This window comes from Lottia gigantea, assembly GCF_000327385.1.
Source record: "Lottia gigantea unplaced genomic scaffold LOTGIsca_11, whole genome shotgun sequence".
NCBI lineage: Eukaryota > Metazoa > Mollusca > Gastropoda > Lottiidae > Lottia > Lottia gigantea.
Window position 1 is genome coordinate 3,404,621 of NW_008707001.1, and position 27,342 is coordinate 3,431,962.

Here is a 27,342-nt window from a genome sequence, read left to right on the forward strand (position 1 = left end):
CAAGATTTTGATGGCAATGAGTCATATTTATATTTCAGATAAAACTATTCTGTTATCATCCTATTACCCAAAGAAAGATGGATGCCAAGTTTGAAATCCTAAAGTTTACCACATTGAAAGAGGCCACTGAAATGGCTTACAAGGTTTGTTATTATATTCGCTTTGGAAAATATTTGTCTCTGTTAAGGAACAATGAGACTCGACTATTATCTTAAATGGCAATTTAATTTTATCTAAGCTTTAAGTAGATATAATTGTTGTAATTTTTTTGTTATCATCTGAAAGAGCTCAATGACATTGATAAGTTATGAGTCTGAAGTCTGAACTCGAATTCTAAACTTTCAGAAATGGTGAATTTTTAGATTTACGCAATTATGAAATTTGATTACGTAAAATGATGCTATTTTTAAAAATAAAAACATATAGCCCATTTTCCCTTATATCAAATTTTTAGTTTATTCCATTTGTCTGTTTTTCAGATATTTGAGTTGGAGAATGTTATTAAGTTAGATCAGTGTAGATTGATAAAATATGATGAACACTCAGATTCGTTAGAGAAATCCTACGAAGGTGAAGAGATGACTGATATGTCTACGTTATTAGGGGGCGTGAAATCGAGTTATACTTTTGATTTATTACTCGAGACTAGAACTGCTGATCAAACTTTTACTGAATACAAATCTGGAGGTAAGATATTTTTATTGGGAAATTCATATTTATGAACATCTACATCGATCCAGGGTTCAATCCCGCATAGGTCGAGACAATACATTCAGATTTTTTCCATCCGGTTTCCGGGGGCTGACATGTAAAAAGCGTCTAGTCGTTCGGATGGGACAATAAACCAAGGCCCCGTGTGCTACAGGCTCTGCACGTTAAAGATCCCTCGACAGTTGGAAATTGAAAAAGAGCAGGCTAATGCAAAATGTCCCTCATGGCACCCTGCAGAAGAGTAGAACATAAAACTCCATTCTTTTCATTTCATTTACATCTATCTAGAAATGTTCTTGTCTGCAATATGGAAGCCATGATATTGCATCTTCACAATGTCAAGATATTACGAATTTCTTACTTATACTTGCAATAGTTACCTTTCTTGTGTTCTGGATTTTGTTAATGAATCGATTTTATTGGATTGTACGCTAGCAAAATCAGCCAATCAGAGGCCTCAGCAGAAAATCTGAACACAAAGCCATAATATTTACAGCCTTTCTATCGAGGGCTCTGATCGGCTGTATTGGCTGGCGTGCAATCCAATCAAATTGCTGCATTCCGTGATACAAGAAAGAAGGTCTGTAGTAGAACCTGCAGTGATTGTACACTAAATATTATTTATTATCTTATATTCTACAGGTGTAACAGTTAAGGTGTTTGTTGTGGATATTGAAAGAGAAATCATCCACCCTCCTGTAAATATCCGTGCCTACCATGTCCAAACTGTTAAAGAGTTCAAAAATCTTGTATCCCAGGTTGGTAAAATGATATATTCATAGTTCAATGGTCATATTCAAAGATGTTTAAGAAAAATTAACCAATTTATAACTTTTATGAGAATTCAGGTTCTAGTATTAATAACAAGAGGCTATAGTTAACTTATGAAAGTCTCAATGAATGTCGAGTCTTTCATGTGGAGCCATAAACTGAGGCCCCATGTTCTAATAGGATGTTTGAATGCTTATGTTAGAGCGGCAATGAGCGCTATACTAAGTTCAATAATCTTAATTTTAATAAAAATCTATGAGCATTTGAAAATGAAAGATTATGTGCAAAATGACTCTTGATTTCTCGGCTAAATACAATTCATGGTACAGATTTCATATCAATCGCCTTGAAAAAAAGTGAAAAGATTTATTAGACATTTTGTGTTTTATGTTTTAAAATTCTGTAATTCTTATTAATTTTTCTAGAAATTGAATTTACCTGCTGAAAATATGAGGGTTGTATTCGAAAGATTTCATAATGATCTTCGTCTTTTAACCGTGCCAAATAAAACACTGAAAGCAGAGGGATTTTTTAAAAGCAATAAGGTAAAGGTTTGGTTATTATTTAACTCTAAATACTATTGTTCTAAGATTCTGTTGTATTCATCATTTCAACAGTTTACAATGTCAGACTTGGGTAGAGTTTTATTTATGGATATAGTTAGAGATTGAGTCAGTTAGCTGCACAGTTTCTGCCAGATGACTTTATAGGTCTCCTTATGGAGGAATTTGTAGTTGCATGAATAAAGATGATATAAATTGACTTTGAATTCAATTAAGGTGCATATAATTCAAAAATGATTATAGTTACTGTATTAGACTCATTTGGTGTTAGAAACATTTTCAGCTACCAACTAAACTTGCGTTTAAAAGTAGCTGATAATGAGAGATTTATCTGCTCTTGAAGCAAATGGAAAAATGTCTGAGGAAAATATATTACTATATTGATATAATTGCTTGATTATTACTGAATGCCATACAGAGATAACCAATAATGGTAGATTTATCTGCTTGTGAAGAAAGTTTCTATGATTAATTTATGAAAGTGATATATATATTAATGTAATTGATTGATCTAGGTGTATATAGAGTGTAGTCAAAAGAAAGAAGAAAACATGGAGAGTTTTCCACGAAGTAAATTTTATCAACTTCTAGATCGTCATCAAAATACTATTCGTGTTTATGTTAATTTACCAACAAAAGGTAAAGGTTTTAACTTTATATAAATCTCAGGAGACCGGATCAAACAGGTCCACCAAGCTTACAAGTCTTGATTTTGAGACTTTGATTTTTATAGCAAAGATGTTATAAGAATGCCAATTGAACATTAATTTTTTCATAATTTTTTCATAAGTTTATCAAGTGTTGTGATAGATGAATTAATACATGAAATAATTTCTTTAAAATGAGACAGCCTACTGTTGTCATTATTTGTCACATTGAAAATTACACCCAATTAAATAGACGATAGATTTAACAATATGATAACTTGTTAATTTTAAATTTTTTATTTTTACTTGTAAAATATTTTCATCCTGTTTCTATTTACAGATGAAGTTCAAGAATATATTCGTACATTACGTGAGAATCAACTGAGACATCAACAGATATTACGCACTTTATCAGAATCAGACGATCTTAGTCCTGATGATATCACTCAAACAACCAGTGAACCTATATTAGAAATCGATACATATCTTCAAACATTGTCCCTTCACAATAGTCATAGTGATCCTTCTATATATCATAGCTGTCGAGACACTTCGGAATTCAGTCCGCTGGAATCGGACGGTCGCAGCACTAGTCCCGTCGGTGCTGGGTCAAGTAGTCAGGAGATTAGTTTGAGTGCAGAGTGCAGTCTTAGTTTAAACTCTAATCAGGGAAGTCAGTCACTGTCCCCCGATACGCCCAGTAACCTCAGTGATAAATGTGATGATATAGACAATTGTGATATGAATAAACTGGACAGTGGTGAACATTGTGTAAATAGTGACAATGAAGAGATAAATCAACCGCTAACCCAAGACGGACTACAAAACAGTATTCAATTCAATTTCAAAGTGTGGTTGCCACATTTAGCGACACCTGGTTTAAACGACAGTACTGCTAGTGGTAGCGGTAGTAATTCTGTAGTTAGTGATACAACTATATCAAATAGGAAAGATGAAGAAGAAAATTGGGATTTAGATACAATACCAACATCATCTACGTCTACGCAGTCAGAAACCAGTTTTCAAGATGAACCTGTAGAAGATGTTAGGTTTTATTTCTATGTTGACGTTGATGAAAATCAAACTCCAGATTCGAGAAGTAAGTATTGCATAATCATTTAATAGGAGGCAATATTGTGATGGGCATTGCAATATTTATCAATAATCCCTATCAATTAATGTCGACTATATTAATCACAGTAGGTCAATTTCTTACTTTGTAACCTTCAAGCTGAAATGTCATTAAATAGTCATCGATATGTCACCCCTCATCTCCAATACATAATGCTTTTCATATCAGTATCATACATTGCTATGCTTGTTTATAACAGTTCATTTGGTATATCAGGGTGTTTTTTTAGCTATGTTGCAAGTCAAATTATTTTCAACGATGAAAATTTATGGATCCAAGAAAACATTTGAAGAATTATCTAAAATGACTCACATCTTTGATAACACGAGGCACCATCTGTTTCTTCAGAGAGTCCACAAAATAATGTTTTATTGTTGTATATTACCAGGTCTGACAGTGTATGTAGATAAAAGAATCAGTTTAGGTGCATTCAAGAAAGAATTGGAGATGTACGTCGGAACCAATTCTGAAAATTTCAAAGTAAGTTGAAGTATATTCTCTTTGTATTTTTAAAGAGCTTTACATGCTGATGAAATGAAAATTAATTTGATGATTATACTATAATCATTAAAGTTAATCTTATTTTCTGAAACCATTTATTCTATTCTTAAATTAAAGTTTATGATGGGGAAACAAACAAGATTGTATTAAACATCATTGACCAAGTATTATTTTACTTAGAATTATAAAGTTTTTGAGTTGAACAGGAAAAGTTTTTTTAACTTCTGTGATTAAGTATATATGGATCTAGAATTAGAAAGAATATATCGATATAATATTATGTCAGAGAAAAAAGGTATTTGGAATTATTCACTCTCAAAGTCAGGTAATTTTTTTGAACTGATGAAGACTGAATGATATAATTATATATTTATAGGTATACAGAGTGTATTCTAATAACCAAGAATTTGAAAGTATTAGACTCTCAGATACATTAACATTTCTAGAGGATGGAAGAGTAAGTTAATAGTTAATTTATATTGATTGAATTATAAACCAGGAAAGATAGTTAATACCATTAGATTCAAAACAAAAACACAACTAGTCCACTTTAGTTTGAGGTATATAAGCACTAATGGTTTGACTGGTATGTACCTTCAAAGAAAAAATAGACTTATTATACATATCCACGAATTTTCACCAAGCAAATGTGCTTAAATATCTTTGCGTCTAAGAATAGTCTTGTGTATCTGATGACGACACATGTAAATTGTGTTGAAATGTTATGTACTTTGTTATTAAAGAAGTGTGTTATACCATTGTGTTTTCTGTTGATATTTTTGATAATGTTCAATAACTTTCTTTTATTTGTTATATTTGTAGTTGAATATTAAGTTAGGTAGAGCGTTACAAGCCGGTGAACATAGAGTGAAAGTTTATCAACTACTAGTCAATCAACCTGAGGTACGTCATTTTGAAATGGAGTTTTACTTCTTACTTTTATGTTCCATTCAGTCTAATGAACATAGTCAATACCATGCATTGTACAACCATTTTGCCAGGACAATGGCATTTAATATAAAATTCGGTGTATACCCTCTGACCTTATGCACTGGCAGGGAAACATAGTGGGTTGAAAAATCCACTTAAATTACAGACGTGCAACGACCTTTCTTGCATAATAGGTTGGCAAACAAGTATCTAACTTACTGAGCCACTTGACAGGTGTTATTACTAAGAACGATATAAACAGTGGATCAGTTCACAAACCTAGACATCTGATTGGAACAAATTCTAATTTGATGAAATATCACAGTCTGAACCTGTATAAGCCTTTTAGCTAAAACGTAAACACAAATGATGATGAATGGTTTAATGTTTTGGTATTTAAATGATATTTTTTGATTGTCTGTTTGTAGCCGTGTAAATATCTAGTAGAGACTATATTTGCTAAAGGAATGTCAGTAGTAGAATCTAAGAAATTAACTTTACCAGAAATTAAAGAACAAGTTTCATTGGATATACCTCTTAGTAGGTGAGTGCTGTATACAGATTTCGGTCCAAAGGATATTTTTTGCACAAAAACTAAGAAAAAATCTCTATATTATGTATTGTTTGTGCAAGGCTGCAAAAAACATGTCTAATTATACAAATGAGCATCCTCCAATCATACATATATTAACTCCAGTATTGGTTAAGTGATTGCTAAGTGCTCATTTAAATAATTTTAATTTTCGGCTATATTTGAAGGTGTCGGTTCCGAAAGAAAACATGGAAGAATCCTGGTGTGGTCTATTTAGATTCTCAGATATATGATGATGATATAGCTATATTTCCTAATTGGGAAGTTTTCTTAGAGGTCTTAGATGGTAAGTATTGCTGTTGGTAACTCAGAAAAATACAGAAGATAAGCATATAATATGTATTATATTCATATATATATGAAACATTTCTGAACATGTCTGTGATAGAGGATAGGTAAATAATGCCTAAAATCAGCAAATAGTGCAAATTTAAAGTTTGCTTAAGCTTAGACATGATCTCTATCGTAAGTAAAGAGCTAAACCAGTACTCTGAAGTATTGATTAGGGTATTGCAAGCCACCCCCCCTCACAGTCCCAAAAGCAAGTTTTTCTGTCAAAAATCTCATAACTAGGTTTAAGATTTGGGCAATCTCAGATATCTCACCTGACTCCACCACTGTTTAAAATACATTCATCTCAATTATTGTTTCTCAATTCACATTTTGTAAAGGCTTTTATAGTATGTAAGAATAATACTATAAATAGATTGAATGTGATATATAATAATGAACCCAGATATTTAGACTGATATACATCACGAACTCTAGTGTATATTTTGTTTATATGGGTACATGGCATTTTGTTGATAACGAAAAGAATATTGTAGAGTATTTTGTCTGTTCTTTGAGATATTATGCCATTCACAGCTGAACAAAACCTTTACCTGTGTCAACTGGAAAGTGTTTAACCCTTAGATCTGCTTACTTCTATATGTGAAGATGATTTGACATACTATATTATTGAAAATGCTCAATTTGATGTTTTGAATATTCAATATAATTCCAGGCCCTGAAACCAAGACAGTGGCAACTCAACTAGCTGTGTATGTAAGAAGATGGAGATCTTCAACTTATACATTTGAACCTTTTCAAGAAGTCGTTTTACGTCAGGAAACTCTTGAAGAACTCAAAACAAAGGTAGAATTCTCATATTTGCATTCAATCAAAATACTATTGATCGTTGGCTTCTGTAAATCATGTCTTTGTTTTAGAGTGCAACCTGCATCCCAGTGTCTGTTGCCAGATATAATTTCTAGATATTATGAACGCTGGCAGATATAGGTTGAAATTTTAACTTTTGTTTGTATATCTTTTAGATCTCAGAAATAAGTTCAATACCTGTTGATAATATAGATTATGGAAAGGTGAGTCAAAAACAAATCAGCCTCTTTTTGCACAAATATTTCATGAGACAATATCTGTCTATTTTGAGATAAAATAGATGTGACTTGTAGAACAAAACTGTTAATTCACTATGATTTAACTGAAGGGAATTGTAAAGAAGTTGTCTAAACTTTCTATGTGTATAAGGACACTGATAGCATTCTAATTTTCAGTAAGACATCTTTATTTCCTATAATGCTATCAGTGAGATAAACCATTGAGTTAAATTGTTATTGTTTTTACAGGGAAAAGGGACATTTCCTTGTGAATTATCAGTATTAGAAGTGGATACAGAAGTTGATTGGAACCCACCCTGTGTTAAATTAAGTCAGCTCTATATCTGTGATGATGGACATGTGATATATTACAAGTAAGTTATTTGTGGTCTGAAAATAATTTGTTTAGTAAGAGTGGTGTCCCTTTATAGATTAGTTGGAGAGCCTTGAAGATACATATTATGATTTGGTGACCAGTTCGTATTGTCATAGATAGGCTCTCTAAAATTGAGTTTCCCTGTGAAAATACTGGGGCTGCAGAAAAATAGCTTGTATGGGTTGTGCTGCAGATAGAAGATTTCTGTATACAAATGGAAATGGGATTTATTGGTTAATTTAATTTTGCTTTTTATTAATTTTTAATTTTGTAAATATCTTTTCAGAGATAGAACTGAGCAACCTGGTGAACTGACAGAAGAACAGAAAAAAGAGATGCAACAGAAAGAGAATATAAGGTAGTATAAAGCTGTTTTGTTGTGTTTCACAATCTTTTACCGAGTTATTTCTGTCAAAAAGATCTGACTTGTATTACCAGTCTTCTCTCAAAAAGTAGGATGTAAAGTTATTTCAGTTTATATGTTTTTTCAGGATCGCTAAATACAGCCCGAAAATGTTGACCTATTCACCAAGAAAAGAGAAAGCTTTGAAGATTTATACAGATGATAGTCCACCATCTTCTAGTAAACTTTCTCTCGATATTGATTAATAACCTAGCTTGATCTTAACAATTAAAAACCTAATCTAGTTAACTGTTGATAAGTCAAAACTTAGCTAAGTGTCAAATATTAGATGCCTAGCTAAGTGTTGATAAATCAAAACCTAGCTAAGTTTCAAAAATTAGATGCCTAGCTAAGTGTTGATAAATCAAAACCTAGCTAAGTGTCAAATATTAGATGCCTAGCTAAGTGTTGATAAATCAAAACCTAGCTAAGTTTCAAAAATTAGATGCCTAGCTAAGTGTTGATAAATCAAAACCTAGCTAAGTGTCAAATATTAGATGCCTAGCTAAGTGTTGATAAATCAAAACCTAGCTAAGTTTCAAAAATTAGATGCCTAGCTAAGTGTTGATAAATCAAAACCTAGCTAAGTGTCAAATATTAGATGCCTAGCTAAGTGTTGATAAATCAAAACCTAGCTAAGTTTCAAAAATTAGATGCCTAGCTAAGTGTTGATAAATCAAAACCTAGCTAAGTGTCAAAAATTAGATGCCTAGCTAAGTGTTGATAAATCAAAACCTAGCTAAGTTTCAAAAATTAGATGCCTAGCTAAGTGTTGATAAATCAAAACCTAGCTAAGTTTCAAATATTAGATGCCTAGCTAAGTGTTGATAAATCAAAACCTAGCTAAGTTTTAAAAATTAGATGCCTAGCTAAGTGTTGATAAATCAAAACCTAGCTAAATGTCAAATATTAGATGCCTAGCTAAGTGTTGATAAATCAAAACCTAGCTAAGTTTCAAAAATTAGATGCCTAGCTAAGTGTTGATAAATCAAAACCTAGCTAAGTGTCAAATATTAGATGCCTAGCTAAGTGTTGATAAATCAAAACCTAGCTATGGGTCAAAAAGGGAAAACCTAACGTTTGTTTTGAAAACACTTAGAACTGGCTGGCTTCAAGGACTATGAACCTAGATTTGTTTTAAAGAGAAAAAACCTAATATGTAGGTATTCGATATATCCTACATTTCAGTACTTCGCCAAAAACCTGGCAATGATATTCTCCAAGAAATGTATTCTTCTTCAACTGAGCTGTGAGTTTAATCCTATAGAAAGTTTGTTTCATTTTGGATTGTTTAGAAGCACTATACTTGTTAACACAAAATTGTTTTCCTTTTGCTCACTGGAGTCAATTTGTTAAGACACCTGTAATTAGGTGAGAAATTCTTTCTTGAAAGGCCACTTAGAAAAGTACTAAAAACTATGAGCGTTGAAGGATGGATGGAGGATTTCTTATATCAATAGTGAATACTTGACTTTGTCATCATTAGATACTTCATTCCATTATTACTGGTGCAGCAGTTAAGTGCTAATTTTTTTTGTTTTACTCTGAATGACTTATGATTTATGTTAATTGCTACTTAATGCTCATAGCATGCCACACAACCTAACAAAATGTTTTGAAATTTGGTACTCTTCATAAGTTCATTTAGTTTTATATATTTATTCTCATTTTGCTAAAGAGGCACATATATGGCACAAGGTTATTGTCATGCATGGCTTTTTGCTTCAAGATTTGTTACTGGTACTTAGTTTAGTGTGTTATAAGAGAAACATCTTCCGGTCAAAATCAACCATTCTTGGCTGGCAAATAATGTAAGATTAATAGCCCTGATTCAGGCATTAGGTGTAGAATATTAGGAAAATCAAAGTTGTATGAAGTTTTGTCTTTGTTTTTGTATTAAATTTAGTTTATTAGTATTTTGATCATTTATCTGTTTTTTCTCCCTTTTGTTGATTGTTAATTTGAGGATCATAAAATGAAAATAAATTTTAAAACTGGATATGAATTATATAGAATTTGTTGATAGGGCTTGGCTATATCTAGTCATTCAAGTTAATGTTTTGATACATTATGATATGTTATTTCTGACAATAATATAGTGAGTTTATTGTTAGTTTAGTTGAAACAGTTCTATTTTGATATTATTCACTTAAAGTATGGCAAAAATTTAATCTGATAAATATGAAAATGCAGAACTGGATGTTTTTATTCAGGTTTATCTCTGGAAATATTATTTTGAAAAATGATATAAGATTGCTGATAATTATATTTTTTACTGTATAAGACATTACAGTTGTTTCAAATGAAAAGATATTAGAAATTGTTTATCAAAAGTCTATAAATTTATAACCATAAAACACTTACAAAGAGAATATTCACTGGTAGTCCACCATGGTAAAACATGATGAAACTAAACATCTAGATCTTCATTTTAATCAGATCAGGGCTCTTGATTCTGGACATGACTGGTGCAGATAAGGCAGCTCAATTTATATGATTGACAATAAGTACCATTATTAGTTATTTCAAATAAAAAGATTTGTTCAAACTGTATGTATATTAAAGGCTTTACATTTGAATGGTGATTGTCCCAGCCTTATTAGTTACTAATGTTTGTTAGTTGATAGACTACTGTATATTATATTACAGACCATATTGACTAGTTACATCTTTTAAAGATGTAACCTAGGAGATCAAAAATATTTGTACACATCTGTGGATATTTTCAAATTTGAATAAAAAGGGTGTATTTCATTTTGAGGTAGAATAAGAGGTAATGGCTGAAATGTCTTGGTAGCAAGTATAGCTTCATTTGGTATTGTGTTTGAAAGATACCTGAGTGTGGATACGCTCATAGCTACTTATACTACCTCAAAATAAAGTGGACTGTTCTGGTTTTTGTTTGGAATCATCCCTGGATGTGCATAAATCTATTTGTCCTATTAAAGTAATAATTATTAATGTATATAGAGTTATTGTGAGTATATATATATAATCTGTAAATAATATTATAAATCAATGTTATTGCTGTTATAAGCAGAAATAAACCAGTTTCATTTATTTGTTGTGACTACTTACTGTATATTTGCGAGTATAACGCACAGTTTTTTACCCTGGTGTAAATTAGTGAGAGCACATCTCATGCTAGCTTGGGTGTGTGAAAAGCAGAATTCTCATGGGGCAGCTAGTATTCCAATATTGGACTTTTGGTGTATGAGCAAAGCAAGGGAACTCATTGGTATCTAACTTATTTACAGCTAAATATAATTTTACAGGCAGCAGTAAAAACCCACTTCTCAATTGACAGATAAGCTTTTTTGAATTGTACAAAAATAGTTTCATATTGATAAAAAATATGCACGTGTTAAAGGGTTCATTTGAATTTGAGGGGGTAAAATACATGGCATACCCATTAGTTCCTTGAAGGTCATGAACCTTGGTAAACAGAGAGAGCCAAGCTCAAGATGTAATGATGATGGATTCTTTTGAAAATAGATGTCAAGAATAAGGATGATTCAGCCTCCTACTTTTGATAAACCAAGATTTCCAGGAGCGCTTTGATTCAAAGATAGAACACTCGGTGAAAATTCTGACCATCTTCTTTATTCAGGCCCTCAAATCACTCTCCCAAGGGAAATAACTCTTACTAAACACTTGATATCTTAAGACCACAATATAACTGACCCTAATTTAAATAAGTGAAAGGTAACGTAGTTGTTCCTAACAAAAGAAAACTAAAAAATTTTTCACACATTTTAATTTATATTTCAAATTTGAAAGAGCACTCAAGTATAGAAAATTGATTACACCTTGGTATTTTGATGTAAAAGGGATAATTTTGATAGGCTGATGTTTATATATATATGCGCATGACACTACATATATAAGGATGACTGTCTGTTAACTGACAGCTTTTAAGCCAGGCATATGTAGCAAAGTGTGGAGAGGATGGAGGAAGTGGGAGTGGATATATAAAACACTCAAATTGAGCCAATTTTCTTGGTTTTCTTTCATATATATGAATCAATCCATCATTCATTTCATAAGCCTTCGTTGACAGTGATATGGTTGAAAGCACTTTGATGTCAGCTTTGTGCAGAAAATAGATGTTAATCTCCATTTATTTCATGTCAGTTTCCTTACATTTCCGTGGTTACAAGTTCAGATCACTTGTCGTAATATTCATGACTACCATACGGTAACATAGGAAGTTTATACGCAATCATATATAGCCCTACTCCAATACCAGTTAATGACAATACCACACTCGTATAGGACGTTGAGGCGTATAGTAACACAGCATTCAACGGTAGACAAAATATAACAGTTTTCTCAGATAAGATTTCATGGCGCCACATGATAGTCCAAAGTATCACATAAACAGGAACTGTAGATGGTAAGATTAACAGTTCCAGCACTTTTAAACAATAACGGAATAAACTGGGCGTCACAAATGTATAGTTTCGATAAAATGTTGTTATAATTAGAGCAGTTATGGCCGCCACACTTGTTGGTGTATTTTGATTATATTCGCGTAAATTACTAAATAATAAAATGTCTTTTTGTAAACACATAAATATCAACGAAGCTCCACAGCACTGGAATAGAGAATAAATGAAAATTGCTTTTAAAATCTTTATCAAAACAAAGCAAGTCATCCTATCCTGAGTAATAACTCAGAACCAATGTTCTAGATGCGCTAAGTGCAATTCAGAGATGTAGATTTTGCTGTAGTTTCCAGAAATGACTGGCAAAGATACATTGGTTATCAACTACAGGTTGGATAAATAGTGTAAGCAAAAATCCATATTAATAATAAAACTGACACAGCAACATTCTAAGAATTTATTTTGACTGTATCATCTGTATAATACTGTGTTATAAATCGTTAATCAGACGACCATAGGCAATTATTAAAGATAACATAATATTGAATACTAAAAGTCCAAGTCTTGTACATCAACTTACCCACATATCATGTAGAAATCCATCTACCGGACCTTGTAAACATAATAATATAAAAGATATAAAACAGGTGGTATTAGCTATTATAGGTAATAATGGTCTGACTTTTTCTTCATCTTTACTCACTGTAGGTAGTATACCTGGTACCTAGAATTATAATATAATATACAATTAATTATCAGAGTATAAAAGGTATCTTAAAGAAGTTTTCTAGTCTATATATATCCATAAAATTGACTCTGATGCATTAAAGCAAACACAATATAAATTAATTTGAATTAAAAACATAAATGAGCACTGATCTTATGTTGATGTATTGTGTATGCAAAATTCCATTGGCCAAAACTGTGTAAGACTAGGATAGGCCTGTAGCAAGTTTAATTGTTGTTTGAAAATTTCCCTGCATCTAGCAAGTTTAATTGTTGTCTGTAAATTAGTTTCAAGGTAGGAGATATTTACTGAACCATGACGAGCACTTTTAACTGTCACCCTAAACCCTTTTCATATAGCTAGCAATAAACAGCTTAAACTTACCTTTTTATAAGAGAGTAGTTTAAGTATAATACTAAGATATAAAGAAGATAATAATAAAGATTTAAATGTAGGTAGATCTAATAATGATGTTGATTTAGAACTGTTGAAACTCTCCCATATCAACAACATAATCTGACTAGAAATCTCACATATACACCTGAAATTATATCAAATCAAAACTTTTACTTTTTACACTCTTTTTGTATAATTGTGAATATATTGCGCACCCCTTCAATCAACCAACAGCATTGTTAAATGTTGGTAATTTTTGTCTGGGCCTATTTTAGGATTAAGCCCTAAACTCCAGATTCATTTTTATCTAGCCTTACTCTGATATGTAATTGGACCATTCCCTTTGATCTTTTCATTGATTTAACACATGCTTAACTGTGCTATAACTAGTTTCAAATTAAAGTTTTGCATGTCATTTAATTCAGTTAACTCATGATCTGTGCTGTGAAGTTTACAAGAATTCTTCAATACAAATTCCTCCTAATGTCCAGTTGGTTAGAAGGGTTTAAATTCAATAATAAGGCCTAAGATGTATGGACAAAGTAAGTAAACTGATTCAAGAACAAGAAGTAATATAGACTTACAGATATTGTATATATGTATCTGATAACTGTATAAAACTCTCTATTTTAATATATATTATAAGTAATATAATCAGTATGGTAGTTGATATATAGTAAACTACTACTGATATCACATCCCAGTTTTCACCAATTATCTACAAAATTCAAAAATCACCAATCAAATCCAGGAAAATATGTCTGGCTTCTTCATGAATTATGAAATTCAATTAAAATAATCCAAGATTTTTCCAATCAAAACCCGAATGACAATGGCTACAATCTATTCTTTTGGGGCAAAGCTTTAGATTAAAAATTCAGGCTATCTTAACTGCTCTTTAAAGGGAGACAACTTTTAATAGAGACTAATATGGCACAATTTAATTTCATCAACAATTTGTATTGACATTGAACACTCAGTTTATCCCTTTGATCTATCATGTTCTGAACATCTGTAAACAACTCACACTTGATGAGACTAGAGCTCATCTCATGCATGTAACATGTTTTGGATACACAACCCTCATCAGGACATATACTTACCAATATGACTAGTCTAATACTGGGACAGATTGATAATATAGATGATAACAATAGTAAATAGTTGAAATTAAGACTAATATTACTGTAGAGTATAACAGTAAATACCAACATTGTCGCTAGTTCACACCATTGAAAGATACTATATCTGAAATATACCATTAAAATAGATTTTAACAGGTTTTCAAGATAAATAAGAAGGCTGATACAGATATCCTTATAACAATCAGTTAGAATGCTGGAACAAATGATAGTCGTGGGTTCTATTCTTGGTCTTGGTCTTTCTTCATTATTCCACTCCACCCAGTTGAATATTAGAAGCATGTAAATGGGGTTATGTAAAGATTCCAGTGCTCTTGGACTAATATTACTGTACAGTATACCAGTAAACGATAATTCTACTAATCCTTAAAAATGTTATTTCAACAAATGACCCAAAGGTAAAGTCAGCAACATACTATGCCAGCAAAATTTGCAGAAATAAACTTACAATGAAAGATCAATATCTGGCTGGATAATGAAGACTATGATAGACACTAACAACATGACCAGTCCTAGCTTATTCAGATCATTATCAATTTGTTTATTCTCAGTTTGTTGTTGTTTATTTTCTGTCTGTTGTTGAAGTTGTTGTGGATGGAATTGTGTAAACAACAGAACTAATGCTCCACCAATCAATAGCCATAAGCCTGTAATGAAAACAAAACCCTGTTAATAGATTACAATGACGAATTATGGGAAAGTGAAACCCAAAGAAGCTGTCATATTGCTCGTCTTTTGGTATCGCAATCAGGAAATTGGCCCAACATTACATACTTTCATTGGTGAGAAAAGGCTCAGTAGAACAGAACTGCTGTTGAAAACTTGTCAGATCACAATGGAGATAAAACAATACTACATAATCTCCATTAGATTGGGTGTATGTTTACATTACCTATTAATATAGAAGTTGAAGGCTGTTCTAGTAATAGTACATAGCCTAATGTTGATATGACTGTTTTAATATTGACTAGTAGAGATAATAATAATAAACATAGACCAGCCAGAGTCTGAAATATAGACAGAGAAAGATTAAATCTTAATGTTAGCTGTAAATTGACTATCTTTTAAGAATGTATTTCATGGATCTACAAAGTCTTGTTCCCACAAAACAAACAAAATTAGGATCATTAAATTTGCCAAGAATAGCTGGAACAATCAATGCAGTGACACGATGACTGGTTTTGTAAACTCTGCATTTCTTAAGTCCACATAGCTAAAAACGATTACAAATTATTGACGATAGATTAAAAGCTGCCCAACAGTATTAAAAAAAAATTCTTCAGCATGTACTTACTTGTGATTGTGAAATATTCAATCTGTTTTCAAATACAAACATCTTTAAACACATAAACACCAAGCATAGCAACAATAGTGAGGAAAGTAGAGTTATGGGACTTGGATTTATCTGATCCAACAGTGCAGACGTCACTTTAGTTAGGTGAATGCTGGCTCCAATTATGGCAGTCGTCTGGGACAGTTTATGAGACATATACAATCTGAAAAAAAAACCAGAAATCAGTCTTAAAGGGCAACTATCAATCAGAATTTTCAGGGGTAGATATAGGCCTTGAATTAGTCATCAAAGTAACTTTTAAACACAGATAATTAAGGATATACATTGAAAAGAAGGCCAAAATATGGATGGTAATATTTGAACATCATTAATGATTACTTAGCTACCGGTAATAGTTATTCCCATACTAAGGTATGATTGATGAAATTTCCTGAGATTAGATTAGTGTGTATTTTGTATTTGTATTCAAAAGTCCCAGTAATTATCCGCATTTTAACACTTCAACTCAAAACCTTAATGCATCTTTTAGATATGACTAAGGAAGGAGATAATCCTTATTTCAGCTTACCTATATAACATATAAGATGTAGCTATACCAGTAGCATGTATTATGGGTAATTTTATTAAATCTGATTTCTGTAAACATACTTCACAAATTACCAACACTGAAACACAGAGATTTTCCAGATTTACTTGAGCATAAGAAAGGGTGTGCACTATATTAACAAATATACAATAAAGAAAAATTAATTATGATATTCAACAAGTCTATCTTTATCCAAAATAATAGCATAATAGGATCTGGGTACTGTTTCACAATAAAATCTTACAATTGTAAGTATTTCTCAATGTAAAATACCACTCTTATGTTGAAAGATAAAACACCTTTTAAGGGGCATATATTGTAAGCTAGAATCTGCCTCTCCAGTAAGTATATGTATAAGTTCTTACCTAGAGATTCTAAAACTATAAAAAATCCCAGTAATTCAGGCGTGCCATACGTAGATAAATATATACATAATAAACACAGTACACTGTTTATACCCAGTAATATATAAAATATAGAAATTGGTATCTTCTCCACAAAATCATATCTTTTATCAAGTTAAGAAATAATATTTTGTTCATCAACAAGGACATTTTTGAGATGTTAAAAGAGTTCTGATCGCAACTGTTGTAACTGTGGCCAAAGTATATGGCGAAGGGATACTAGTGTTACAAGTCTATATACAGAGTGGTTGCCAAAGAGTGTATGCGAATGCACTAGCAAGGAATGGTTGATTTGGATGAAGTGTCCACACATAGTGAGAGAGAGGTTATCAGAGTCTGTTCTTTGGGCAGATTTCAGAATAATTCAAGCACAACACTGATATAAAACAAAATGATGTTGGCAGAAATTCTTCACCTCCATTTTAGTCTTCTTCACCTATACACTCACATTACAATGTAAGAATATAAAAGGATACTGTAATTGCCATGGTAATGTAATTATCCAGTAGAACATTAAAACTGTCAATGCTACCATCAATGATATTGCTACAATCTACAAAATAAATAACATGGAATCTCAATGGAACGAATGAGCAAAATTGAAGGAGACAATGAAATTGAACAATGAAAACTGACAACACGAAGCAGTGTATTGATTGTCCCACAGAGAACGGAATATTATCAAATATTTAATATGATTAAAATCTATGAAATACATGCCTCAAGAATGAGTTTTTATCAATAAGCTAGGCTTATTATCTATTATTATGATAGACTAAAATCAAGACAAAAAAATGAAGCTCATTCTATCAGGAATACTTATAGGTTTTCACCAACCTTATGTTTTTTCCAAGACAAGACAATACCAAGAATACTGAATCCTACAATAGAGACTGGTAACCATGGTAAAAAATGAGAGATAAGACCAAATGTCTGTAGTACAGGATAACATAATAACGTAGCTGCAGCACCAGATATATAGCGCATTTTAATAACTAGTGAATACTGTAAACCTAGAATATTAACAATAAATTAGAATTAATATCACTCTCCATCATGAAAATAGATCCTGGTATCAACCTATATCAAGGTATCAGGGGCTATTGTAGGGTAACATAATAACGTAGCTGCAGCACAATAACTAGTGAATACTGTAAGCCTGAAATGTTAACAATAAATTAGAATTAATATTAGCCTAACTCAGGGAATGGGTTCTTAACTTTAGTTAAAATTCTCAATATACAAAAAATGAATGGCCTTAAACTCTATTTTGACAGCATATTGACAATGTTGTTACTAGATACAAGATAATGATGGTGATATCGACTTACCTAAATATTCTATCAGTTGTCTAATGCTTAATAATGTTACCATAAATAAACTTAATGATATGATGAAACATAACTCAATCTGAAATGTATGAATTATTTATACTACATACAATAGGTAATCAAATTTGATAATTGCAATACATGTTCGTGTAATCTACATTAAGTATATACTCACTTACAGTTAGTAATGAAGTGAGATAATAACAGTTTCTAGTTTCTGTATCTGATTGGGTAATGCTATGCAGGAAGTAATGAGGACAGTAGAATACAAGTGTTAGCACATTCCTTTTTGCCTTCCACAGATATTTATTGCGCACAGCCTGTAGCACACAGGACACTTTATATGTCCACTCATTTGCAAGACTAAACAGATTAAATGCCCAATTGCCTGTCGGACTACCATCCTTGATAAGAAAAGCGAGACTGAAAATCCATAAAATCATGTGTTATGACTCTATATCGGGATCAAATAGATTTAGAGCTTAGAAAACAGGTGCATGCCTTACAGCTCTAACTCCATACTATTAAATTCTGCTTTGAATGTACATTACATATGAAAGAACCGTTAAAATATCTTACTAATGATTTAGATGTAAATAAACTGCTGGTGGATGGTGAAAATATGGCAAATAAAACATGGAGGACTGACGGGGATAATAGTAACATGGTAACCATGACAACTACTATTGGTTGCTGAATGACATTCATATCTTCATCTTCCTCTGGTTTCAGTTTAAATGATGACACAACAGGAACCAGGAATATTTGTAACATTACAAACCTACAAAAGATATCATAACATTTTCAAATATGAGGTCTCTCCAAACAGGATACAGATCTGATTTAAAGTATGGTGTCCAATGCAAAACAATTGATCCAAATACATGAGGTAAGGTTTGTCTATTCATTGATCCGTGAGAATGATTGAGAGCTGCCATGTTTTAACAACAAACAACAAAGCATGTGTCATAAATGAAATATAACTTTTAATGACTTGTGTGTAACTGACAAAACGATATTAAGGTGTGCATGGGGTACTTGCAATACAGACAAAAGATATCCAGAATCATTTTGAAGGTTCTTTATGGTGATGATACATACCCTAATAGAAGTTGTAATATAGGTATAACAGATAACAGTAGAATAGTACTGAGTACCCAACTAGTTAACATAACACTGATAGTAGGGTAGGCTGTAAACAACAACTGTTCTATAACCTACAATATAAATAAAGATATTGCTCCATTATATTTGGACAAGGTCTATAAGCACATCCAAGGACTCTTGGCATTGATCTTTCCCAGATAATCTATGAAATAATGAGGAAAAATGATTCCAGTAGATCCAGCTGTAAATGGATCCTGTTAATCCCATTAAAAACAGTGTATAACGGTTTGACCATGAACCAGCCGGTACACGGGATCCTTCTCTCCCTAAGATGTTATCTTGATAAAAAAAAATTGCTGTATTTTTCTTTATTTACATGCCAGACAGGTACTGTATTAATTAATATAGATGGATAAAGAAGTTATTTTACTCTGTGAGAGGTTTCCAAAACCAGAAGAAGACACATAATGAAAAAATTCTTATGGATTACAATTACTAACTGTATTTGAGCGACTTTTCGGCCAGTGTTCTCATTCATTGCTTGATAAAGACCAGAGAACACTGGCCGAATCATCTCTCAAATAAAGTTAGTAATTGTAATCCATAAGAATTTTTTTCATTATATCCAACACCTTTACTAAATGACATTCAAAGATCAGAAGAAGACATGTCGATTGCATAATGAGATATAATAAATTAACGGTTTGTCCAAAAACAATTAAAACAATAAAATAATGTCATATTTACCTGGCAAAATATTGGTTCTTCTTTTCTGAATGAAACAAATTGTAGTAAAATCCAGCCAGCTGTTAGTATTAATGCTCCATTTACAGCCAACAATAGGAAGAAATTCCAGAGTGATAACCTGTAAAATAATTAGTTTAATTGCTTATTGAGTTTTTTACCTTCATTTTTATCTTTAAAGGGACAGGTGCTCCATTTTTTTGATACCCTAGTCCCTAGTCAATCAGTAACAATGTTAACAGCTCACTGTCGAAATTTGAGCCCTCAAATCCATATGTGTTCAGAATTATCTGTGTTTGAATGTTAAAATGACCACGCATTTTAAGGTACCTGTATTCAATTTCTTTTGGAAGGATTTTTGAAGGAATTATGTGATTTTCGCATCCAGTACTTCTGAAGAATATTTCCATATATTCTCAAATCAACCCCACAAAATGGTGAATATAACTTTAATGTAAATCTAGGCAGTAAATCATAAAACAATACTAGATTTTATATGTAAATCAAGGAACTGTATATCTGGCACTAGTTGGAATTTTTGTTTTCTGGAAAAATTCAACAACATTATGACATTACTTTAATAAATACCGTTCAAGTCAAATTGAAAAGGTGCAAATCTCCTTAAAACTAAGTCTGAATACTTTAAATATACACAAACTCCTTAAATATAATTATTGTCAACAGAGAGATGTTTGTAGTGATGCAGGCCATCATCATCCTTCTAGAATGCAATAATAATAAACATTTATATTCTACTTTGAAAGTATGTAACTTACCATAATAAAGGAAAAACTGTAACCAACATATAAATATGTACAGGTATAAACAATAATACAAATAATATTACACATCTACAAAAAATAATATAACATCATTCAGCAGATATGTCTTGATAGAGCAAAAATCATCCAGATATCTGATCATATCAAGCTACGTCCATCTATTTTCAATATGTACTATTTTACAAGCTATTGAAGATTAATGACACCTAATTGAAAATCAAATGAGCTATACAGAACATGAAACTTGGACGTAAGTCATCTTCAAATGAACTATTATGGTTATCAATGCATTACTACACCAGCCCCCTTTATAAAGAATCTGAGGACTTACTTTCTATTTTCACCTTCGTTATTCAATAAAATAAGAAAGGCTGCTGACAGAGTTGTTATTATCAGCAATCTGAAACAAACAATTCAATTCCAGATTGGAAAATTTCTACCATGTTGAACTGAATATAGTTTTACTTGAAGAAGCTTGAGGATATAAGGCTAAAGTTATACCTGATGTATACAAATTCTCTGGACAATGAGTAGGAACATCAATAGAAAAATGTGCTTTATAGTGTTAGCAAAACCAGTCAGCTGATTGACAAAAATGTCATCGTGCTGGCTGGCTTAAACCTTAAATTATTAGCAGATTCTGTCATCATATTAAGACTTGCATTCGGCCTCTGCTAAATCTACAAATATATAATTCTAATCATAACTTACAATTCCCCACCAAGAGCTATTAATAAAATCAAGCATGGTAAAGCTGCTACAGATGTATGTTTATTATATCGGTACGGCCCTGGATCCACTAATTCTTTTAAATCTACTTTATCTTCATCAGAATAATCATGTGGCAATGTTGTGGGTGCTTCAAAATCAGAACTGATATCACTGTCTTCATCATCAGTTGGAGTTTCTATAGTCTGTACTCCAAATCGAAATTTAGGTAAATTATCTGAATTTCCTCCAGTTTGTACGGCTTCTATGCCGAATTTTACGTGTAGTTCTGGATCCATTGTTCAAATATCACCTGGAAATCATACAACCATTATGACCGACTGCCCCCCAAAAATACACCAAGTTCACAAACAAAATAATAGCCAATCCTGTGTCTGTTTATTGTAATATTAATTAGACCTTTTTAATTCAAAAATGAACTAAATGAGATTTAAATGATTTAAATGATACTTCTGTTGGACTATTATTTTTGTATATTATTATAGTTACTAGAAAGGATATTTATAAATCTGTTTGAATATTTCTATATTTCTACTTATTGATGTATTGAGCACTAGCCTATTTAACAATGAGAATGTTTTGTTAATGTATCATATGTAAAGGAAATAATAAATAATATTCTTTATCACACTCTTAAAGCCCTAGCGACAGCTGCAAAGACACAGCGCAAACGAAATAGATCACAACTGTCATCAAGATCAAGTTGTAGTAAGTAAGCCTAGATTTGATGGTTCACGGTTGACAAACTAATAGAGCCATGAGGCTAATAACAATACACTCAAACTTAACAATCCTTGTGACTGTGTCCTTGGCTTTTGGGAAGGAAACAATCAAAGATCACAAGAGCTTGAACATGAAGATGCATTGAATGTACAAAAACAGAACAGATTTGCAAAACTAGTGATTAATTAGGCCTTCCGATTTACACGGTGACAAAAAACTTCGTCACTAAAATGACATATATAAACATTGCCAATATTTCAAAATATTCAACCTGGAACTTCTAATTTTATTCAGTAAAGTCGTTTTACTCTTCTGTAAAAATTGTTTCATGTGAGCCACCATTTTTCGGGAAATCCTTGAAGTCACGTGACGGAAAAGGGAGATTCCACACATGTTGGTATTGACGTCATGAGGGATGTTGGTGTACAAGATGGCGGCTGTGGGGGATAATGCTTGTTTGGACGGTGAAGACGATCCAAAAAATGGGGAAGACGGGCTTGTTAATTTGTGCAAAAAGAATGGCATTAACCACACTTGTTTCTTAGGCGATAATTTCAGAGATTCTGTTGAAGCTCGGATTATGAAAGTTGAGAAATTAACTCGATTGAATGGGACATCCAAATCACATTCTTTGCTGCAATCCGGTGCTTCATTCACAAAACCAACCCTCCCAACTTTGCGATCTCGGAAAGAAAAAGTTTCTCCGGAAATTTGTAGGAGGAAAAGAAGATCGTCGAAGCATGAAAGCCCAGAACAGAAAGATATGTAAGTACTGTTAGTAAACAAAGCTTTCTCTTTCTTCTATAAAAGTTCCACGTGATTGGACAGTTTGCTTGTTGAAAACGAAGCCTGCTGTGTGTCGGTGTCTGCAGTAGCCTACTGGCTGTAGTATGTGTATTACTAGGTGAAACTATTTTTAGTTTACTATGGACTGGTTTTTATTAATTATTGACTGAAATGTCTGTTTTTTACTTGAAGGAATAGACATCAAAGAACAAATATTGCATTTGTCACTGAACATTCCTTGCTTGCTTAGGCTAGGCTTGATGAATTACTGGAGTAGGTATTGAACAAGCTTAAAAAATCAAATTAAAAAAAAATTTTTTGTTTACGAAGCTGATAGATCTAACAGATATTGTTGATAGACCTGATCTTTATATAGAAGTATAAAAGAAACAAAAGTAATTTCTAGCATAATGGATCAAGAAATTTATCAACGAAGTATACTTAGGCTTATTGTTATTTATATGCACAATTTGTACTGTAGGCCTACTAAATATATGTGCACTTTACAAATGATATGTTGATGTACTGAACAAACATTGCTTAATAGATATGACAATAGATAAATTACCTGCCATGACTTGACTTGATTGGATCGTGTGTGGGGGTGTGCAGGGGATTTTTTATTATTTGATGTAAAAGTGTTGTCCAAATCGTTGTTCAAGTCTTGAGTCTATTGCTACAAGAACTTAGATTAAATCTGTTATAAAAGTTCATTATGATTACGTAAGTTATGCAATATGCATTATAGAGAATTATTTATACTTTGTTATAATATATAATGGCCGACTTGACTTGCTAACGTAGTTTGAAATATAAATACAAGACAGACAACAGACTGATGTCATTACCTTTAAATTTCAACTAAAATTTTAAGTTGTTTTTGAACTTAATGCACTTTTGGATCATTTGTTGTTACATTTGCAAATATATAATGGTTGACTGGACGTGCTAAGTTGATCATATCCAGATATCATTTAAGATATATAAAGTACAAGAATGTATGCATTATCATGAAATAACAAGTCGTTATGACAACGTGTTTGAAATATTTAAAGTACAAGTTTAATGTAGATAGCATTATCTTTTAATTCCAACTTAAAAGTTCAAAAGAATTTCTGAAGGTAGCAAGTCAATAGTGTACTTAGTCATTTCTATGAGCTTTTTAGTTTCTTGTGGCAAAGTTGGCAATAGACCTTTGACCTTTGCCTCTTCTTTGTTATTTAAGATTTAATTCATTATTAATGGGAATAGAACAGGCTTTCAAATCAGAAAGAATTGAAAAATATAATTGTCTACCTAGATTAATGCTAAATGTTTGAAAAATGAGCACATTATAATTATATTTATTCCATTTTGATTTTGAACTTTTTCACCGTTATTGCTAAATTTGGAGCCTGCACTAAGCAAATATTTAGATGAATATATCCATTCGATTAAAGCATCAATATGTGATATGGAATTCGTGGCATGATTAGCTATATATGGTCGTTCTGAAGGATTAACTTAGTTTCTAGTTTAGGGAGATTGCCTTTGATAGATGATTAAGAATAGACATTGAAAAAAGATTGAAAATGTCGCGAGACTTATTGCAGAGAATAAAATTGATTATTCAACAGTTTCATGCAGTTTCTGATTTCTATTACCAGTCTACTAAAATAGACACACTTTCTACTTTGCTTAAGATTTTCATCTAATTTTTTTGTTCAAATGGCTTCTTGTTCTCATTGAAAATTGCAGTCTTGAAAATGTGAATGGTTTAAGGGTATAACTTATTTTTTTGTCTTGAATATCAAGTGTCAAAGAAAATTGCTTCATTTTTTATTCGCTGATGGTTTAGATTATAATGATCTTTTCCTTCCAGTCTTAAACATGTTTTTTCATCATCTTACAAGGAATAATGAAAAAATAAATGAAAAATTTAAAATTCTATGCAATCAAATAAATTTGACAAAAAGAATTCAAAGAATAAAATCTAAAAGTTAAAAAATTAAAGTTAATTAATCACTGAAATACAATCATTTTTATTGGATATTTTCTGCGATAAATATAATAAATGATAAGATTATTTGTGTATGTTAAATCTTCAGTAGGGACATAGGCTGAAATATGTCATTTGTCTGAAGATCGCACAGCTCTGAAACTCTGAGTAGCATCATATTTCAGGTTCTGTTTTAACGTTTCTATATTGCTCAACAATTGATATTGAGCACTAATTTAAGAGTAAAAATATTTAGTTTTTATATTTATGATATCTGCTTATATTAGGTTTATACAAGTTGTCATATTGGCTCAAAAATTAATAAGTTTTTCTTGATTTATAGACATGATGATATTTGTCATGTAAAACTGAATTATTAACAGACAATAACTATCACAGTAATAGATGGATTGGATTTCTGATGAAAATGTATTTTTTTCTTATTTTAGCATCATCAAAATGTCACAGCCGGCTCATTACATGCCATTTATTCACAAAAACAGTGATGCACAACCTCAAAAATATAGAATAAAACTTTGCATTTCCTATCTATATAATGGTTGCTGTCATTATACTCATTCTATTAATGAAGCATTAGGAATAGATTTTGGCTTGAATATGACTGACACAAATATCTTAATGACGATTTAAGTGTTTCGTCATCTTCACAATGTCAGGCTATTATGATTTGTATCTAATACCTTGACTATAATAACCATTTAAGTTCTTGTATTAGTGGAATTAGTAAATGTAGTGATTTGGTTGAATTGTACATTAGGGAATACAACCAATTAAAGTCCTCGACAGAAAGTCTGTGAACAATAAGTCATAAAAGTTACAGTCTCTCTGTCGAGGACTCTGATTGGCTGTATTTGATGGTGAACAATCCAATCAAGTCACTGCATTACCAGATACAAGAAAGTGGCTATTGCAATCAAGGTATAAGACGAAGCTGTAATAGTTTGACATTGTGAAATTGGTGTCTCCAAGATCTATAAGCTAATAGTTAAGTTTCACAGTAATAATAAGTATAGTAGAAAAGACTTGAAATGTATATATTTAGATAAAATTTTGTATTTGATGGACAAGTTTTGAAATTAATGTATTATTTATAAATACTTTTCTTTGTGAAATTGACTTCCAAACTTATCTTAGAATAATTTCTTTGTTTTAAGATAAATGAAATGATACGATATCAGCAAGATTTGATAACTAAAAAACTTATCTTGATAAAATATTTTTCTTTGTTTAAAACTGAATGAAATAACTTGATATTAGCAGTTAATTAGTGAGGGTAGAAAGGTTATAATTAGTATGGATAATATCTCTAGATCACTAGTTAGAAATCAATAAATCTCAGCAAGCTATCCCTTTACCATTGTCACACTCCCAGTCATTGTTCTTTCTTGTCTTTGGTCAACTCACCAACTAAATAAAGACAGTCAAGACAAGACTGACTGTAATAGACTGAGCTCTATTCAGTGATAATAATTGTTAAATATCTTCCTATGCAGGTTTGTTATTGCATGTTTTTTGATCAGTTGAATATGAGTAGCCATTTTATTTGTAGCATTTTCTAGTCATGTAACAAATTAAAATGGTTTTGTGTATTTTAGTGTTCAAACAAAAACTTACGATTAATTCTTGGATATTCTTCATTTTGAGTATTTTCTAGTCAGAGGAAATTCATTTGGAGTTTCAGTTCTTTTGTGACATTTTTCAGGTATTATTACTGAGAAATAATTTATAGCTTCCGTTTTAGTTCCACTTTTCCGTGAGCTAGTGAAGATTTTATTTAATTATAAATGGCTTGCTTTATTCCCTGGCAATGGAATGAATTGGTTATGCCAGCACTTCATTGGGCTAATTTCTGTCCAGTTATTTTAGTGACATTAAAATAGTAGGGATATTCATTGATTGTGAATATGTTCGTATTATAACATTGAGATGCACAGATATTTTTTTAGGGCGATTCTCATTCATTTTAAATGGCTTGCTTAATTCCTAATTGCTAATAGTAGTATTTTTCTGCATATCTTTGGGCAAATTTCCGTCTAGTTATTTAAACATTATTGAAATAGTAGGGGATATTCTTTGATTCTGAAAACATTTGTACTATTCTGCTATGATATACTAGGATATTTTAGGGCAATTCATGTTTATTGTTTTCTTGTAATGCCTGTTACCACTAGCTTTGCTTGTTGAGTATTGATGTTTAAT

General features: G+C 31.5%; 3 protein-coding genes across 3 annotated transcripts; 2 read left to right on the plus strand and 1 right to left on the minus strand.

The window, feature by feature from the left end:
• Window positions 1–131: 131 nt before the first annotated feature.
• LOTGIDRAFT_206027 (hypothetical protein) lies at window positions 132–8,211 on the plus strand (the record flags this gene model as incomplete). Its single annotated transcript, XM_009047223.1, has 17 exons — window positions 132–143; window positions 480–687; window positions 1,354–1,469; window positions 1,908–2,027; window positions 2,561–2,684; window positions 3,232–3,289; window positions 3,394–3,791; window positions 4,213–4,304; window positions 4,702–4,782; window positions 5,148–5,228; window positions 5,684–5,799; window positions 6,015–6,133; window positions 6,854–6,984; window positions 7,164–7,211; window positions 7,476–7,600; window positions 7,889–7,960; window positions 8,094–8,211. 17 exons carry the CDS (start codon window positions 132–134, stop codon window positions 8,209–8,211), a joined length of 2,019 nt encoding a protein of 672 aa, XP_009045471.1.
• A 3,541-nt stretch (window positions 8,212–11,752) lies between these two features.
• LOTGIDRAFT_230266 (hypothetical protein) lies at window positions 11,753–22,693 on the minus strand. The gene is made up of 20 exons (XM_009047224.1): window positions 22,630–22,693; window positions 21,618–21,927; window positions 21,238–21,306; window positions 20,901–20,975; window positions 20,128–20,245; window positions 19,375–19,490; window positions 18,853–19,054; window positions 18,274–18,352; window positions 17,780–17,955; window positions 17,391–17,495; window positions 16,904–17,030; window positions 16,521–16,617; window positions 15,953–16,154; window positions 15,551–15,665; window positions 15,107–15,305; window positions 14,620–14,764; window positions 14,101–14,234; window positions 13,505–13,661; window positions 12,974–13,117; window positions 11,753–12,603 (listed from the first exon to the last, which is right to left on the minus strand). Exons 2-20 carry the CDS (start codon window positions 21,911–21,913, stop codon window positions 12,172–12,174), a joined length of 2,988 nt encoding a protein of 995 aa, XP_009045472.1. The 5' UTR covers window positions 21,914–21,927; window positions 22,630–22,693; the 3' UTR covers window positions 11,753–12,171.
• A 95-nt stretch (window positions 22,694–22,788) lies between these two features.
• On the plus strand, window positions 22,789–24,463 carry LOTGIDRAFT_156595 (hypothetical protein; the record flags this gene model as incomplete). Its single annotated transcript, XM_009047225.1, has 2 exons — window positions 22,789–23,123; window positions 24,370–24,463. The coding sequence occupies 2 exons, from the start codon at window positions 22,789–22,791 to the stop codon at window positions 24,461–24,463; spliced, it is 429 nt and encodes a 142-aa protein (XP_009045473.1).
• Between the last annotated feature and the right edge of the window lie 2,879 nt (window positions 24,464–27,342).

Excerpts from the sequence above, each read along its gene's own strand:
- LOTGIDRAFT_230266 (XM_009047224.1), bottom strand. The coding sequence starts at position 21,913 with ATGGATCCAGAACTACACGTAAAATTCGGCATAGAAGCCGTACAAACT. Across the intron at positions 20,976-21,237 it reads AACGAAGGTGAAAATAGAAA|ATGTGTAATATTATTTGTAT; the intron begins GTAAGTCCTCAG and ends TATTTTTTGTAG. Across the intron at positions 14,235-14,619 it reads GTATTAGACTAGTCATATTG|ATAATTGGTGAAAACTGGGA; the intron begins GTAAGTATATGT and ends TGAATTTTGTAG.